This window comes from Aquarana catesbeiana, linkage group LG01 (assembly GCF_042186555.1).
Source record: "Aquarana catesbeiana isolate 2022-GZ linkage group LG01, ASM4218655v1, whole genome shotgun sequence".
Taxonomy (NCBI): domain Eukaryota; kingdom Metazoa; phylum Chordata; class Amphibia; order Anura; family Ranidae; genus Aquarana; species Aquarana catesbeiana.
The window spans coordinates 767,612,490-767,630,061 of NC_133324.1; the positions used below are offsets into that span (position 1 = coordinate 767,612,490).

General features: G+C 42.3%; 1 protein-coding gene across 3 annotated transcripts in view; it reads right to left on the reverse strand.

The window, feature by feature from the left end:
• The window catches only part of SH3RF1 (SH3 domain containing ring finger 1), a 249,840-nt gene that overhangs the window by 83,770 nt on the left and 148,498 nt on the right, over positions 1-17,572 (reverse strand). For all 3 annotated transcript variants that reach the window (XM_073606263.1, XM_073606244.1, XM_073606253.1), the window contains exon 4: positions 3,025-3,120. In XM_073606263.1, the coding sequence (XP_073462364.1) occupies positions 3,025-3,120 (96 nt within the window). The remainder of the gene's footprint in view (positions 1-3,024; positions 3,121-17,572) is intronic.

The following is a 17,572-nucleotide window of genomic DNA, read 5'->3' on the forward strand; positions in this document are numbered from 1 at the left end:
AGCACCTATTGGCTGCCTTTTGCTTCATTGCAAATATCCTTTAACCACTTAAGTACCTGTCCATAATACCCCCGCATTACCAGACAATTATTCAGTCATGGAACACGAAATGGATATTATATATTCTTTTGAAAACAGATGAATTTTTCTTTTGAGGGGTATTTAAAAGAGAAGTATTGGTTTTCTTTTTATTTCAGAATTATACTAACCTAGGTGGATTCAGCATCTGTCCCCCAACGCCTCTAACACTGAGAACCGAGTGATCAAACACTGCCAATCGCTTGGTTCTCAGAGCTCCCTGAGCAGGGACCTGGTGACTGTCAGCCAGCAGCTCTCTGCTCTGCCCCCCAGCTCACTAGAGCAGTGGGCTGTGGAGGGGGTGGGAGAGGCTGAGCTGGGTGGTGGTCCGGGCATGTGGGTGGATCCCGGCCATATGGTAGCAATCCTTCCTGAGCTTGGACTGGCTCTGTGACGTCAGCCGACAGCAGGCTTCAGCCCGCTGTCTGCTGAAAATGGGTCACAGAAGTGCAATACGAACTGCACTCCTGTGATTCACAGGAGAAGTACAGCCAAATGAGATTTGGTTGTACTTCTCCTTTAATGACCACTGGGTTCTTTATTTTTTATTATATAAAAAGGAAAAAATTACCAACAATTTTGAAGAAAAAAAAATGTTGTAAATGATATTTGGGTAAATAACCGTCTACCACTTTGACATTTTTTAAAATACGGCATACAAAAGGTAGTTAAATTACATTATAGATACTGAACAAATCCATATTAAGAATGGTTATGATAATCAAAACTGCCACAGCACCACGGCCACACTGTAAGTCAAACTAGCAAGGCCGGCTTTACTACAAGCGTTCCAGTGTGGTTTCCAAGTAGAAAATACATTTTTAGTGTAGAAGTATACCCAAACTCTTTTTTTTTTGTTCTGGATAGAGAATGGAAGGGTTAAAACTTCTATCAGTATTTTGTTCTCCTTACTCTCTGTGCACAGTGGCACCATTAACTAGGACAGGAACTCTCCCCACAAGGATACATACATCAAATCCTAGAAGAAATTCTGAAGCTTCCCTATTGTATATAAAAAAAAAAAAAAACACATCTGGCTGTTGATTAATATCTTTTATGCAAAAACCTGCACTCCTTATTACCACTAAGCATAAGGAGCCTTGCATTGCTTACAGGCCAAAACACCAACTTCTTTTGCAGTTCCTACAGTTATCCTTGCAATACTAAATTATTACAAGTGCTGTGCACTCCCACAGAAAGCAATGGTCATACCCGGAGCATGCTTGAAACTGGGGTAGGGGCACAGTTACTTTTTTTACTTTTTGTGGGCATGCACAGCTAAGAATACCAGCAGAAGCATAGGAACTGGAGAAAAAGCCAGAGACATGGACTGTAATCTCCACATGTTTCTGGCCAAGGTAGTCATTGTATTTATAGAGCAGGTTTTAAACCATAATCATAAAACATCTCTTATTTGCTCTCTATGGAGTTGATTTCCCAAAACTGGAGAGTGCAAAATCTGGTGAAGCTGTGCATGGTAGCCAATCAGCTTCTAACTTCAGCTTGTTCAATTGGGCTTTTAGAAAAAAAAAGAAAAACACAACTAACACACATTGGTTTCTATGCAAAGCTGCACCACATTTTATTCATTTATTCAGGGAGACTACCCCACCTAAAAACTGTACTTCAGCCTTTTGTACCACCTCCCCCTCCTTTTAGATTGTAAGCTCCATGAGCAAGGCCATCCTGATCATAATCCTTCTGTATTGTAATTGTACGGTCTCCCTTTATATTGCAAAGTGCTGTAAAAACTGTTGGTGCCAAATAAATCCTGAATAATAATGTCCTAATTGGAAGATGTCTCTTCTATTCAGATTCTGGTGCCTACCCCAAATTTGGGATTTTCTTTCATTTTCATTCTTGGTGATACCAGTAAACAGGACAAAAAAAAAAAAGAGTGAATCTCCCCAACAGGGCCACAGACAGCAATAAAATACCCAACAGGTGTTCTAATCCCTCTGCACTTTGTTCAGAATGAAGCCGCCGTTCACATCGGGCTGATTTGACATGTCAAATCGCCGCTTATTGCCGACAACGGCACCATCCAAATTGGTACAATGCCGACTTTGCGGTGCCGCACTGATTCCCAAAAGTAGTTCCTGCACTACTTTTGGCAACTTCGGGGGCAATTTCAATAGACATCTGTGCAGGAACCCGCACAGATGTCTCTGAAATCGCTCCCAAAGTCGGAGTTCAGCTGAACTTGCACGATTTCAAACCCGCCTTTAGTGTGAACCCAGGATTAAAAAAGTTTTGTCTTTATTTATACTTTAATATTCACTAAATTGTTTAAAATTAGGATCCAAATAAATATTTTTTAGAAAAAAAAAAAAAAAAAAAGATTTGACAGCATAACAATCTGCCACACAGACATCTATGCAACTTACTTAACACACAGCACCACATTCCTTGGTTTAGAATGCTGACATCATTTAGGAATTTTTCGGACTGAAAATCCAACTCTTCAGAATAAAATATCTTGACCTAAGGGCACCTTAACGAGGGACTAATGACTCTAACAACATTGAAATTGGTCCACTGATTTATCTTGCACAAACTTTGCCAATTAATCATCTTCTCATATAATAAAACCTGCCAGAATAGTGACTAACAGAAGAAAATACATCATACGTGGCAGCCAAAATAAAGAACACTAAGCAGACCTGTAGGAACAGTGAACTTCAGTTCCAAAATGCCTTCTCGATGAAAATGTAACAGAATTCGTTTTCTGGTATGATTGTGGTAACCATCAACTAGTAACTGACAATGACTTCAATATATTCTATGAATGATGAAGACAAGGCAACACATGTGGCTTATTAACATAGCTAAAGCTAGCGAGATGGCGAAAAGGTCAGGCTCGGGTTTAGTGCAGGAAAATATCATTTCAGGGCTAATTCTAGGAAACCAAGTAAATGTATCCATCACCAGAGGTATATTACTTACCTCCACATAGGAAATGGGGAATATTCCTATTTTGTCTCCCAGCATTCCTTCGGCCCAGTTTTCATCCACTCTGCGGATCACCGTGAGAATGTCATCCTGTACAGACAAGTAAAAATGATCTCAGCAGGCTGCCATCACTGACTTCATTCCATAGTACAATCCATGAGATATACAATGATATAAGGTAATGCACAGTAACTGCAATTTATACCAGCAATCGGGATCACATGTCTTCTAGTATGCATTTTTTAGCAGTTGTACCAATCTTTCATTTTTTTTGCAGGTTAGGAATCCTTGAATAGACCAATGTTAATGTTCTACGTGTGCAGAATAGCTGCAAGTGCAAATCTCATATCATACATATAATAATGTGCAAATACAAGCAATTCTGTGCTCAACGGGAATGTGAAAAGATTTACCAAGCTAGTAACCAGTGGATGTCTATTGGATGTTTACAGTCAGTTTCCAGTTCCAAAGAAACCAAGAATTATGTTCTTACAAAGAAAGGATAACCACCTTTGTTGAGGAAAAAAACTCCTTTGGGCAAAGAATGCACATAGCAGGGTTTTTAACAAACTTTGTTGCAGATTTCTACCTTCTGTTGCTCTAAAGAAATAGTGGTTTGTTTGACCGTGTCCTGTGCATACTGATTCTAAATGAGAGGGCCTGGTTCATTCTAATCACCAGATGCACTCTTCTGATGAAAAAAGCTGTAGTGTCTGCATTCCTTTAAAAGTATTTAAAGAAGCTCTTCAGTCAGTTTAAAAAAAAAAAAAAAGTAATAAAAGTTAGCAGTTACAAATACTGTAGCTGCTGGATTTTAATAAAAAGGACACCTATATGTCCAGGGATCCAGCGTTGTCCTCACTCAGGTTGGTCCTTCGCCGATCTTAGCTGCCTTGTGCCACCATCTTGGATGTGGGAAGCCAGCTGACTCCCTGCAACTTCCCACTGCGCATGTGCGGGTCATGCTGTGCTTTGGACCTGCAGCCTCCTGGGACAGGTGACATGCCCCAGGAAGTTGCGGGCAGGGCAGGCAGTGGGGAGCTGAACTTCCAGCGGAAGTGGAAGCGGGTAGCTGTCAAGTAGGTACCAGTTCCGTAAAAAAAAATAAAAATTTTGAAAAAGCAGACCTTCCCGTTTAGGTTGTGCTTTAACTCTTGGGGAGTATCTCACCAAAACTGAAATCCGTATTGCAAGAGATGCCTAAAATTTGACTTGTATCTTAGTGCAAATTTCTGGGAAAATAAGCGAGCCAATCACATTAGCAGGAAATGAAATTTCTGGGAAAGATCTGTACACCAAGAAGTTCAATAAGGTGTGGGATCTCTGGGTTAATTCAACTGACACTACTGATTCCTATACTGGAATGTAATGTTTTTTCTATGTCTTCTGTCATATTGTATTAATTGTATTTATTTTTTGTTAAGACCTGCTGGGATTATCACCCCGGCTAAGTTAGGCTGGGTTCACACTGCTGCCGGATGCGGCTCAGAAGGGGTCCGGTGCATCCCTGTTCTCCATTTCAGGGACGAATCGGGCCGAATTTTTGCCTGAATTCAGCCCTGAAATGGAGCCAAAGAGGCACAGGACCTCTGTGCAAGCTGCTCCACAGCCACACCGGAGATATGTGAACCGGCTCCATAGAGAGTCAGTCACAATCTCCTGTCATGTGAATTGGATGTGAAGAAACACACATCCAAATCACACTAGTGTGAACCCAGCCTTAATCTATACTTGTATCTCACAATTCCTTGCCTTGCAGGGCCATCTAATATTATAAAATCATTATTTTTAAATTTGCGATTTTTTTTCCAACAAAATCGCTTCTTTTTTTTTTTTTTTTACAATGAAGTTTTAACAAATCAGTTTTTTTCCCCCCAGGATAAAGCCATCACTGACATTCCGTCCACCTTAACTCAATAAACGGTCTGGGCTTGTTCACCAATTCTGAGTCATTTTCAGAATACAACGCATGAAAAGTCAGCTTACTAGCTCATCACAATAAATCAGATTTCCTTTATCTTTATTTCTCATATGAACTAGAGATTTCCAGGCACAAAAAAGCTGCTTAAAATGAAAAGCAGCATTCCTGCCGAAATAAAAGGATCATCTGCCAGATCCCAACAAGAGGCATAACAATAAATGTTTTACAACATTTCAATAGCAGTTTATGTAAACACAAACATATGGAGAACAAGCAAACAAACCGTAACAATATGGATCCGAAGAGAACCGACAATTCTGTCTTCTCTAAAGAATGTTCAGAGACACGATGTAAGAACACAATAAGATGTGAATACTTAGCTGTTGCACATACCCTGGTCTGAAAATCAAATGAAACAGGCAATACACTAGACCAGGGGTCTCCAAACTATGGCCCTCTAGTTGTTCAAGAACTACAATTCCCATCATGCCTAGTCATGCCTGTGAATGTCAGAGTTTTACAAAGGGAAGTGTAGTTTCGCAGCAGATGGAGGGCCGTAGTTTGAAGATCTCTGCTCAAATCTGAAAATCTACTAGTGTATGGGCAGCTTAGGCTAGTTTCACACTGGTGGCAGTCCCTACCACTCCTCTGAAAAGCAATTTTCAAGCGTTTAGGAGGGGATACTGCCATCTCCTTAGTCTAGGTTCACACCGACAGCGGGTATGAAATGGTGCGAGTTCAGCTGAACTCACACCATTTGATTCCCACATGTCCGTCCCGACTTCGGGGATGATTTCAGAGACATCTGTGCGTGTTTCTGTACAGATGTCTATTGAAATCACACCCCAAAGTCACCAAAAGTAGTACAGAAACTATTTTTGTGAATCTGTGCGGCTTCACACCAGTTCGGACAGTGCCATTGCTGGCAATAGCCACCGATTTGACATGTCAAATTGCATGCCAAATCCTTGGAATGTGAACCAGGGCTTAATGTCTTTTTTTTACCAACAGCTGAAGAGGTGGTTTTTCATAAAACTACTGTGCCACAACCGCTAGCCAATTGTTTGGCTCACCGCTGCAGTGCAGTCCCATTGACTTGAATGGCCACATTTGGCAAGCAGCATCACTTGTCTAAAGCTGGGTATATATGTACCAAAATTCATTCGGTTTAGCAGGAACCGGCTTAATTTCAGTATGCATGTAGCCCAGTCGATTAGTTCTGCTGGAAAATCAGCATTCAATCAGCATATGCTGCACTGATCTGCGTTTTCTGACATGGAGGGGTGATGTTCCGGGGAGGGGTCTAGTGGGGCGGTGATGGTGGAGTTCCCGCTGTCAGAATACAATAGTGCAGTAGGAGAGATCCTTGCATCCACATCACTTGTGTGGACGCGGGGGTCGTTAGTTTTTAGTTTTTTTTTTTTTATTTACTGTTCAATGCGCTAGGTTCATAAAAAAAAAAAAAAAAAAAAAGGCCTGGTTCACACTTATGCGTTTTTCAGAAAAACACTACAGTCCATTTAAAATGGTTTCCTATGGGTCATGTTCACATCTGTGCATTTTCCACTGCTGCATTTTTGGAAAGAGTCCGGGACTTTTTTCCCCACAGCAGGTTATGTTTTTGGTTCCATAGACTTCAATGGAAATGCATCAAAATTGCAGAAATGTGTTTCTGCTGGTTTCTCCTGCGAGACAACAGACTCCTCCCAAACACGCAGAACGCATCAAAAGCGCGTTAAAAACGTGTGTGGAAAAAATTAAACTGCACCCAGAAAACGCATTAACAGCAACCTGCATACGTGTGAACCAGGCCTTACTCTGTCCGCCAAGGTAGAATTTTAAGTTAAATTGTGTGCTCACCTGAGCAGAGACCATATTCCTCTGGAGGTGGATGATCGGAGGTTGGTAAAAATGTGGCTGAAGTGCATGTTTTTACAACCTATATGAATGGGTCGTAAAGGAAAGGAGGAGACTGCAGAAGGATGTGTTAGAGGAAGATAGACAAATATGGATACGGTATAAAACTGGGGGAATGGGAACTTATGGAAGGAGAGACAAACAGAAAAAGAGCACTGGCAAGGTGTGGACTAAAGAGGTGCATGCGCAGCATGTGGACAAGGTGGACACAGGTATGGTATGGAAGTAGGGGAGGCAAACAAGTAAGATGGTGGGCACAGTCGGGGGATGTCCTAAGGTTAGATCATTTTGGTCATGTGATACTGAATATATTTTCGCATAACTGTCATTTCTAATATTTGAAAAATTATGCCCCTTTGGTCTTTTTATTGATCTACAGGTAGGCGTTGGCTGCTGTATTTTTTAATGCTAACTATACTACTGAACTGAAAGTCCACAGCAGTCATGGGAGTCAATGCTTGGGATGCTTAGTAAATATGATGCTCCTTTTCAAAAGATAATCTAGAAGGCAAGATGATGTCCCACTAAAAATCAACAAAGTTTAGGGGACTGGGTTTCATGTCTAAATACTTGCAAAAAACAGAACTCTATAGGAGGATTAATTCACATGGACTTTTATGGCCATACACCTCCCTGATTAGTGTATTTTTGAAGTGGGCACGGTCAGGTGTTTATGTTCATCTGCGGCCACTCAGCCTGTACAAGCAACAAGATGAGAGGCTCCGCGCATCTGTCCACATATAATCGCACATGGAGCAATTATCTACTGTTGAAGACAGATGAGAGGCATTGGGTGCAAACAGTCTGCGTATAGAGCCACTTATTTGTCCCTAGCCACATGTAATCATTCCTTGGGTAAATACATGCAAACAGTCGTGAACAGTGTAAGCCTGTCATTGATCTGTACAGACCGCAGTACTGAGTGATTTTTTACTATTATGAATGAACAGGCAAAGCTGGGGGAACATTCATAAAAAAAGAAGATCACTGCGCGGCAGAGCTATGTGATCCATCAGCTGGGATGCATAGGTTTAAAAAGAGATGCAGATAGTGTAGACACACAGCACCACAAGCACTTAAAGTTACACGCACAGAATAAAACAAGATTTTCTATAGGGTAACGGGCTCAAATCTACGTTGACTTTCCCCTGTAGCAACTAAACGGTTCAAAAAAAACAACATAGAATTTTATATGTTTGCGAAAAATATTCCAAATGTGAATGTAGTTTTCTGGGGAGAGGAGAGAAAATAGCCCAACCGCCGCACACGTCGCCCAGCCCGAATGGTTAAAAAGGTAAAAGCAGTCTTTGCTCAATTCCTCCCTGCCACGCTTCCACCGCATTTCGTCCCAAACCTGGGGCTTAATCACAAACCTCCATGACTAAGGCCTGGGGGTGGGGCAAAAGACGTTGGGGGTGTGGCATAGATGAATCGAGCTGAGGCTGCTTTTACCTGCTAACCATTTGGGCCAGGCAAGGTGTGCGGCGGCTGGGTTATTTCCTCTCATCTATACAGTGTGCTCTGGGTCTGGACGAACCTCTCCCCAGCCTCTACCCTCACGAGTCAGCAGCATCCACTATTGGACCTTAAAAGCCTGAGTGGGGGCACCTAAGCATTTATTGTGCGTCGAGGTGAATGTAGTTTTGTACATATTATAATGCGCATGTTCTACATGCAAAGAAACCTGTTTAATTTGTCTAGGATCCCATTCAAGTATCAGGTCTGGATGAAATCTGAAAGACTTTAATAAGACAAAAGGCCTTGACTTAATGATAGTAAGATCCAATGCCCTAATGATTTTTTCAGAATTTGGATATTTTTTTTAGAAAAATGTAAATAATGAAAAATAAAAATAAGGGGGGGGTGGATGTCTGTATACTTTAGTAATAGATAACAGTTTCACGTTTCTATTTAGCTCAATCTTTTGAATGTGATAATGCTGGATAATATGTTCATGGTGGTGATGATGGTGCATACAAGTAAGGTGTGAAAGAGAGAGGGGCAGAAGGGCAAAAATAGAGGGAGAGGTGCACACAAGCAAAGTGGGGAGAAGGAGGAATAGAGAAAGCTACACAACAGAGGAAAGGTCAGGAAAATTGTTTAGCACTCTCTAGTGTGCTAGCAGAATAGTACATATTGTGTGAGAGCAGGTAAATTTCCAGGCTTGGCACCTGAGTTGGAAGTGGTTTAGGTTAGTGCTGGGTGACTCACAGGTAGCATCACCAGGACCTCCCACTTCTTTCCAGAATGTTCTGGTGTTTTCTGGAAAGAGAGGTGGAGAGGGGTGGTGGAGCTGCCTGGGGTGTTCTGAGGAGCCCCGACCAATCCCAAATCTGGATTGGCAGGGGGCAGGCCTCCTTAAATACAAAGGGTCATCCCAGCTGGGGAGGAGTTGATCGGGTGGAAGATGGAGATGGAGTGTTAGGCCAATCGGGGCCTTTGAGGGAGCTCCCCAGTCTGGGGGGGGTGACCTTGGGCCTGGGCTCGGGTGTGGACGAGACCCTCTTACAACCCACAGAGGTTTCCTGACCAGGAGGAGCAAGAGAGGACAGCAGGAGAACACTGCCAGGCAAGTCTCCAGGAGTTCCACAAAGGCAGCCAAGAGGGCTGGTGAGTGTTCACACAGTCGGGAGGACTGGGAGGCACAACTGAGATGCAGCAGTCTGGGATGGGTGCAGAGCCAGTCTGGAGGATTGTGGTGGCACGGGCCGTTGGAAGGAGGGCTGGCAGTGCCTGAAGCGGTGGTACTGGGAGCAGTAGCCACAGGGACAGCTAGCACTGAAACGTTCTATTTTTTGCTACACCATAAAGGCCCAAAGTCCCTGCCTGTAAAGAGCACCTGCTTTGGGCCTGGCTGAGCCAGTGTCAGGCATACAGTGCTAGCTGGTCCGGTAAGCGCAAGCAAGCGATGTGCTGGAGGAGTGAGGAATGATAGTCTGCAAGCAAGAAAGTGCAGGAGAAGAGGAGATTTTATATACCGTGGTGTATATAGTTGGTCCCAATTTTGACTGTCAATTATCTGGGAAGCTCATAAGTTTCCTATCCCTATCCAAGTTAAATTCCCCTCAATAAAAATACAAAAAAAATAATTGCAAAGGACTGCTTTTAGGTCTCTGGATGCTTGAAAAGTGTGTGCCTGGCTGGGCATGGTGACAGATGGACTACTACACTTAGCAGCCCCTACGGGGGTACCGCTACAATTGAATGGCAAGAGATATCTACATGGGAGTGTGGAAGGAGAAAGTCGCACAGAGAAAGGCAAGCAAGGAAGGGGTGCAGGTGGTTGTAGAAGGCTGCCTGCCCATGAAATGTACATGCAGAATAGATCTGTAAAGGTTCTCATTTATCCAGGTCAGGGTACCGTTAGTAGCAATACTCTTTCAAGTAGCTTCCTTAGTTTTAATGAGTAATAGGAACATACCCCAGTATTTAAAGTCACATGGGTAATTCACCTTTATCCTATCATCACAGAATATATGTCAAGGCAAATGTAGATTATCAACAACAAAGCTGGAAGCTGGAAGCTTTTGTAAAATCTGTCCTAATCACACAATCCAATTGCCACGGTGCCATGAAGTACAGTTGAATAAGACTAACTAATATTAGAATAAAGGAAGGCAGAAACACAAGTGTGAGTGACAAACGTGCATCATTAAATGCGGGGAAGAGCAGCTCAGTGGTGAGAGCTAATGATGAAGAGAAAAGCACGTAAGTTAATGAAAAAGGGGTCATTCACACTAGACTGCACAGAAATTGCACGCAAGAGTTTGTTGAACGGGTTGTATAGTGTTGGTTTTTATTATTATTTATTTATTACATTCAGCATAAAAAAGAAAAAAAAAAAAAGAAGATTTAAAGCATCACAAGATCTTAAAAGGGCTAGTAGGTGTATGTGGTTGTGGAGCTGCACAGTCAAGGCTGGATTAAAGGGATTGTAAAGGCTTCCTTTTTGTTTTTAATAAAAAACATTTTCTATTTTATTTTATTTATTACAGGTACTTATATTACGTAGCACTTTACATATACATTGTACATTCACATCAGTCACTGCCCTCAAGGAACTTACAATCTAAGGTCCCTAACTTACATTCATGCACACACATACCGGGGCCAATTTAGACAGGAGCTAACTACCATAAAAGCATGTCTTTGGAGTGTGGGAGGAAACCGGAATACCCAGAGGAATACCACTCAGGCACAGGGAGAATATGCAAAACTCCATACAGGTAGCACCATGGTTCTGTTTCAAACCTAAGGCCCTAGTGCTGCTAGGCAGAAATGCTAACCACTTAGCCACTGTGCTGCCCCATGCTATACTTACCTGCTCTGTGCAATGCTTTTGCAGAGTGGCCCTGAACCTCCTCTTCAGTGGTCCCTGGCTGGCGCTCTAGGCTCCTCCTCTTCATTGCACAGCACCATAGGAAGCTGCTTCCTATGGGAGCACACCTGTGTATTCACTGCCAAACTGGGCTGTGTGCATCCATGGAAACACACACACAGTCCCGGCTTGGCCCCACCCTCTCCTCACAGAATTTGACAGCAGCAGCAGCCAATGGCTGCCTCTGCGCTTGCGAGGAGAGAGAGCAGCATTGGATGCAGACTGGCACAGTGCTGGGTCGATATAGGACTCCAGTAAGTACAATATATAGGGAGTTTGACGGGGCGATACACTTACTGAGACTGCTTTTTACTTTAATGCAAGAAAAGTTTTACGGTAAAAAATGTCTTATCTTTAAGGGCAACTGATCGCCTAAGCATAACCCAACAACGGTACCCCATTAGCCCCCTAGGTTAATTGGATCCTGTCTAAATTGTCCCTAGTATGTATGAATGTGAGTTAGGGACCTTAGATTGTAAGCTCCTTGAGGGTGTAGGGACTGATGTGAATGTATAATGTATATGTAAAGCGCTACCTGAAATAAATAAATAAATAATAAATCTGTGAAGCTAGGCGAGCCCCATCAAAGTCTATGATACGGTAATGATCCTGTTTGGTCAGGAGAGCGAGGACTTGCAGCACAGAATATAAATAATGTACAAAGTATACATCTGTTGGGGCTGGTTAGCTCAGGTCAAAAAGGATAACTGCACTTTGTTTTTATGTGCATTTATCCTTAAAGTCCAGCCGGGGCTTGTTTGGCTGGGCTTCTCCTACGGGTCATAGGAGTGCAATTTGTTTTGCACTCCTGTGGCCAGTTTTTAGCATAGAGCGGGCTGAACTCCGCTCTCTGCTGACGTCACCAAGATCAGTCCAGGCATCACGTCATCCTGACTCTGGAAGTCTGGATCCGCCAGGTGCCTGGACTGATGGCAGTCTCAGCCTCTCAGCTCCCCGCCCCACCACAGCTCATCATTCCAATGAACGTGGAGGAGCAGAGCAGGAGAGCTGCTTATTGACAAGCAGCAGCTCTCTGCTCAGGGAGCCGAGAGAACTGAGCCATGGGTGGGGTTTGATCGCTCTGTTCTCAGTGCAGAGGTGGCAGGGGATGGATGCTACCACCTAGGTAAGTATGATTATGGGGGAAAAAATTCCCAAACTTCTCTTTTAAAGTGTTGCTAAACCCAGGACCTTGCATTCACTATATCTGGTCTCCCACAGTACACAGAACATGGAAATTGCAATATTATTTCCATCAGCAGTATATAGCAGTCTTGTGACTTCTATCAGTGTCTGGTTAAAGCTTGTAGGAGGAATTTTCATTATACTTTGACTGTCCTATGAGGCTGCAGGATCCCTCTCTGTCTGGACAGTGCTGATTGGCACCGTGCTGATCACATGAAGCCTCCCAAGAAAAAAAAAATAGCAATACACATCAAACTGAGCATGTGCAGAGTGACTCCAAAGGCTCTGTCTTATCAGGAGATGGATTGGGGACAGTGGAAGAAGGGGAGTACCAGAAAAAAAAAGGATAAAACAGCCTTTTTACACAATGTGGAGGATTGACCCCTTAGGTTCCACAGTGAGTATAACAAGCATGCTTTACTGCATATACAGACTGATTTTACTGTTCTGTTCTGTAAAGGGCATGATAGCTAGGGGGGAAAAAAACTGTAGTGCCTCCTTCCCTTGATGACACAAGCACACACGCTGCTCAGTGTAAATTCACAGGGTATAACAAACAGGTGAGTTAGGCTTCATGTACACCGTTTTGCAGCATTTACATGGTGCGTTTAGCGCGTTTGTGGTTAGAAGCATTTTCAAATAGCCAAAAATGAAAAACGCCTGTAAAGGAAATGCGGATAAACATGAGTTACCGCGTTTAGACGCGTTTGGCACTTGAACTGCCTGTAAACTCAGCTTCTGAAAGCATTTTTTGCGTTCTAAAAAATGCCTCTGAACTCAACTGCCTAGAAATGACTGTAAACGACCCTGTGTACATGTACTGATAAGATAACAGAGGAGAGTTCAAGGGCAGCTGAAAAAACGCCCAACTGCTCCTAAAATGTGCGTTTACCAGCAGCAGTGTACATGAGCCCTTAGTGTATTTTATTGCAGAAGAGACACTGCAATTCTTTTCTGCAATAAACAGCCTGCCTGTTTGCAAGTTTTATTTGCTCAATTTTAGTACCACTATAGGTGTAAAGGAGCGTAAAAATGAATTCATTTTATTTCATCATACATCTAGTGAACACTAACCCCCCACATACATATTCAGAGCCTACTCTTCTTCTCTAGATGGATGGCACGGAGTCTTCTTTTGGAGAACAGACAAGTGCTCCAGCCATGTGAACCCTGGCAGAGGAAAAAGGAGGCTGCAGCAGCTTTTGTGCTTTATATTCACAGTTGAGACAAAGTTGTATTAGCCAGAGGCAAAGAAAATCCTGAACAGTTCAGCATGTTTATTCTTGCAGCAGTCTGTGCAGTCAGGCACCATGATCACATTATCCTCCCTGAGACTACTACAAAGATCATGTCTCTGAGAGCCAACTAAATATAGCTTTATGGAAAGGCCGCTCCATTCCATTTCTCTGCTATATACTACTTCAACAGAGGCCTTTTATTATCTCACTTATCCAGGCCCACCACAATGTTGTCATCCTGATAATTCTCAGGTCAATGATTACTCCCAGCTAGATAGATGGGGCTCTGAATGACTCGGGGGAATACCGGCTCCACTGATGCAGCTGCAAAAATCCATGAATTGTTACAGTGTGGTTTTATTTTAGACGCCGATGTGCTGCTTTAGGTCTATTGTACAATGACACAGCAATAAACCATGCATTATATAGCATTTTGTATCTTCATATAATCTCTCTATTGTGTAAAACTTTGTTCATGAAACTGTTTCATATTTTATGAAACTGGATTTTTCAGTATATATTATTACAGGTCTACAGCGCCATCAATTTATGCAGTACTTTTCATATGCAGTGCCGCCAACAATTATCGCCCGAAAATAGGGTTATCGGCATCTTGTTGATAGAAAAAAGGCACAGATAATAGCCACCAAAAACTAACGCGATCTTGCCATGATTATGGTGCATTTTTCATGGTCAAATGACTCAAAAACGCATAAAAAACGGGTGCGTTTTAGATGCGTCGTTCTTGCTGCATTGTCAATGCATTTTATTGGGGAGGGGGGTGTTTTTGCTATATATATATATATATATATATATATATACCTATCTATCTATATAGACACACACACACACACACAGTGCCTTGCAAAAGTATTCATCCCCCTTGGCATTTTTCGTGTTTTGTTGCTTCACAACCTGGAATTAACATGGATTTTTTGAGGATTTGCATCATTTAATTTACAGAACATGCCTACAACTTTGAAGATGTTTTTTTGTTTTAACAACAAATAGGACAAAATAACAGAACAGGGCAATGTGCATAACTATTCACCCCCCTAAAGTCCATACTTTGTAGAGCCACCTTTTGTGGCTATCACAGCTCCAAGTCGCTTTGGATAAGTCTCTATGAGCTTGCCACATCTTACCACTGGGATTTTTGCCCATTCCTTCTTGCAAAACTGCTCCAGCTCCTTCAAGTTGGATGGTTTGCGCTTGTGAACAGCAATCTAAGCCTGACCACAGATTTTCTATTGAATTGAGGTCTGGGATTTCACCAAGCCATTCTATCACATTTACATGTTTTCCCTTAAACCAATTAAGTGTTGCTTTAGCAGTGTGTTTGGGGTCATTGTCCTGCTGGAAGGTGAACCTCCGTCCTAGCCTCAAATCACACACAGAGTGGTACAGGTTTTTCTTAAGAATATCCCTGTATTTAGCACCATCCATCTTTCCCTCAACTGTGACCAGTTTCCCATTCCCGACAACATGATGCTGCCACCACCATGTTTCACTGTGGGGATGATGTTCTTTGTGTGATGTGATGTGTTGGGTTTGCGCCAGACATTTCTTGACGTTTTCTTTGATGGCCAAAAAGTTACATTTTAGTGTCATTAGACCAGAGCACCTTCCTCCATACATTTTGGGAGTCTCCCACGTGCCTTTTTGCAAATTCCAAACGTGCCATTTTGTTTTTTGCTGAGAGTAATGGCTTTCTTCTGGCCACTCTGCCATAGAGCCCAACTCTATGGAGCATATGGCTTATTGTCACCCTATGTACAGATACTACAGCCTCCGCTGTGGAACTCTGCAGCTCCTCCAGGGTTACCTTAGGTCTCTGTGCTGCCTCTCTGATTAATGCCCTACTTGCCCGGTCCAAGAGTTTTGGTGTGTGGCTGTCTCTTGACAGGTTTGCTGTTGTGCCATGTTCTTTCCATTCGGTTATGATAGATTTGATGGTGCTCCTAGGGATCATCAAAGATTTGGATATTTTTTTTATACCCTAACCCTGGCTCGTACTTCAACAACATTGTCCCTTACTTGTTTGAAGAGTTCCTTGGTCTTCATGGCAGTGTTTGGTTAGTGGTGCCTCTTGCTTAGGTGTTGCAGCCTCTGGGGCCTTTCAAAAAGGTGTGTATATGTAATGACAGATCATGTGACACTTAGATTGCACACAGGTAGACATCATTTCACTAATTATGTGACTTCAGAAGGTAATAGGTTGCACCAGAGCTTTTTATGGGCTTCAAAACTAAGGGGGTGAATACATATGCACATGACAATTATCAGTTTTTTATTTCTGAAAAATTGTTTTATGTATATATTTTTCTAATTTTACTTCACCAACTTAGACTATTGTGTTCTGATCCATCACATATAATTCAGATTAAAAAAAACATTGAACTAAAGGCTGTATTGTAACAAAATAGGTAAAAAGCCAAGGGGATGAATACTTTTGCAAGGCACTATAATATATATATATATATATATATATATACACATATATACACACACACATACACACACACACATACATACACACACTAACACTATGTGAGTATCATATCAGTGACAACTTCACATATGGAAGCAGAAAACTATTTCACACACTACAGCATATACGCTTAGTCAGCTCTAATTCGCTCCCTCTGCATATTTTTCTTGGAAACTATTTATCAAGGAATTTTTCCCTCCACATTGGAAACCTTTATTTTTTTTAAGGCACTGATTCAGATTTGTGGAAAAAGTCAAACATGTTTCATGAATTAAAAGGTGTGTTTGTGGTAATCCATGAGTCAGTGAAGCATAAGCAAGTTACACATATAACTTAAAGTGTGGCTGTCACACAAATACAAATCCCCCTTCTTGTAGAACGCTGATGGTCCCCATCCACCCTCTTTAGTACTCAAGTTGTCACATAATTAGCATCCCTCCAGAGGAGGCCAAGCTGGCCAAGTCAGAACACTCCAATCCAAGACTCATGAACTATGCCTAATGTCTTTACAGAGTAACCAATGTGGGTTTTTTTCCTCCAAAAATCTATTCTATTTTTCTGCCACAAGCCAACAAAAGCCTGTTTGCCTTGGCTTTCCTAATTGGAAGTACATGAAGAAAAAATCCATTTAAGTAACTGTATGCCTAAACTTACAAGTTCACTCCTAAACCTAAAAGTGACTCCAAACACAATAAATTTTAGCTTAATAACTGAGGAATTGTGTGTCTTACATAAGTTATTACTGCCCCAAAACAGTACACTTATTTCTCCTCGCTGTAGCCTTTAAGCAGAACCTCAGTCAAATATAAGATAAAAATTATTAGCCCTTTAAAAGTTAAAATAACAAAACCATTTTTTCTGCTGCAAAATCCACCATAAATCTGGAGATTTCCCCCCGCAATACAGTTATTTTGCCACTGCATGTCTTCAGTCTGATGGACAGTATCAAGCATCCACTTCTGAGCCCAGGTCATCTTAGATCTGCCCCAGCCTGTGACTGGGCAATGAAAGGAGAAGCAGCACTGTGATGAGCTCATCTCCCTTTCACTCTGCTTTCTCCTTTTATCAGCATGCTTCTTGTCACCACATGAATGGATAGTACTGTTTCTTCCTCTTAAGCCTGGTAAACACTGCACATTTTTTTTTTGTTCAACCCAGTGGGGCTGAATGAAAAAGCCCTGACAGCTCAGGTCGGAGCCACTGGACTAACTATCCAATGTTAGTACAGCGATCTCCCCTGCTGTTCTAGTGTGTTCTGACAGTGGGACCTCCCTCCCGCCAGAACACTTCGTCAGCACTCTCAGACATTGGAGCCGATCAGCAGATCTTTTTCAGTCATGCCCCTAACACAGAAGCCAGCCGAATGGCCGGCTACTGTCGAATCGGCTGCCATACACACGGGCCGAATGTCA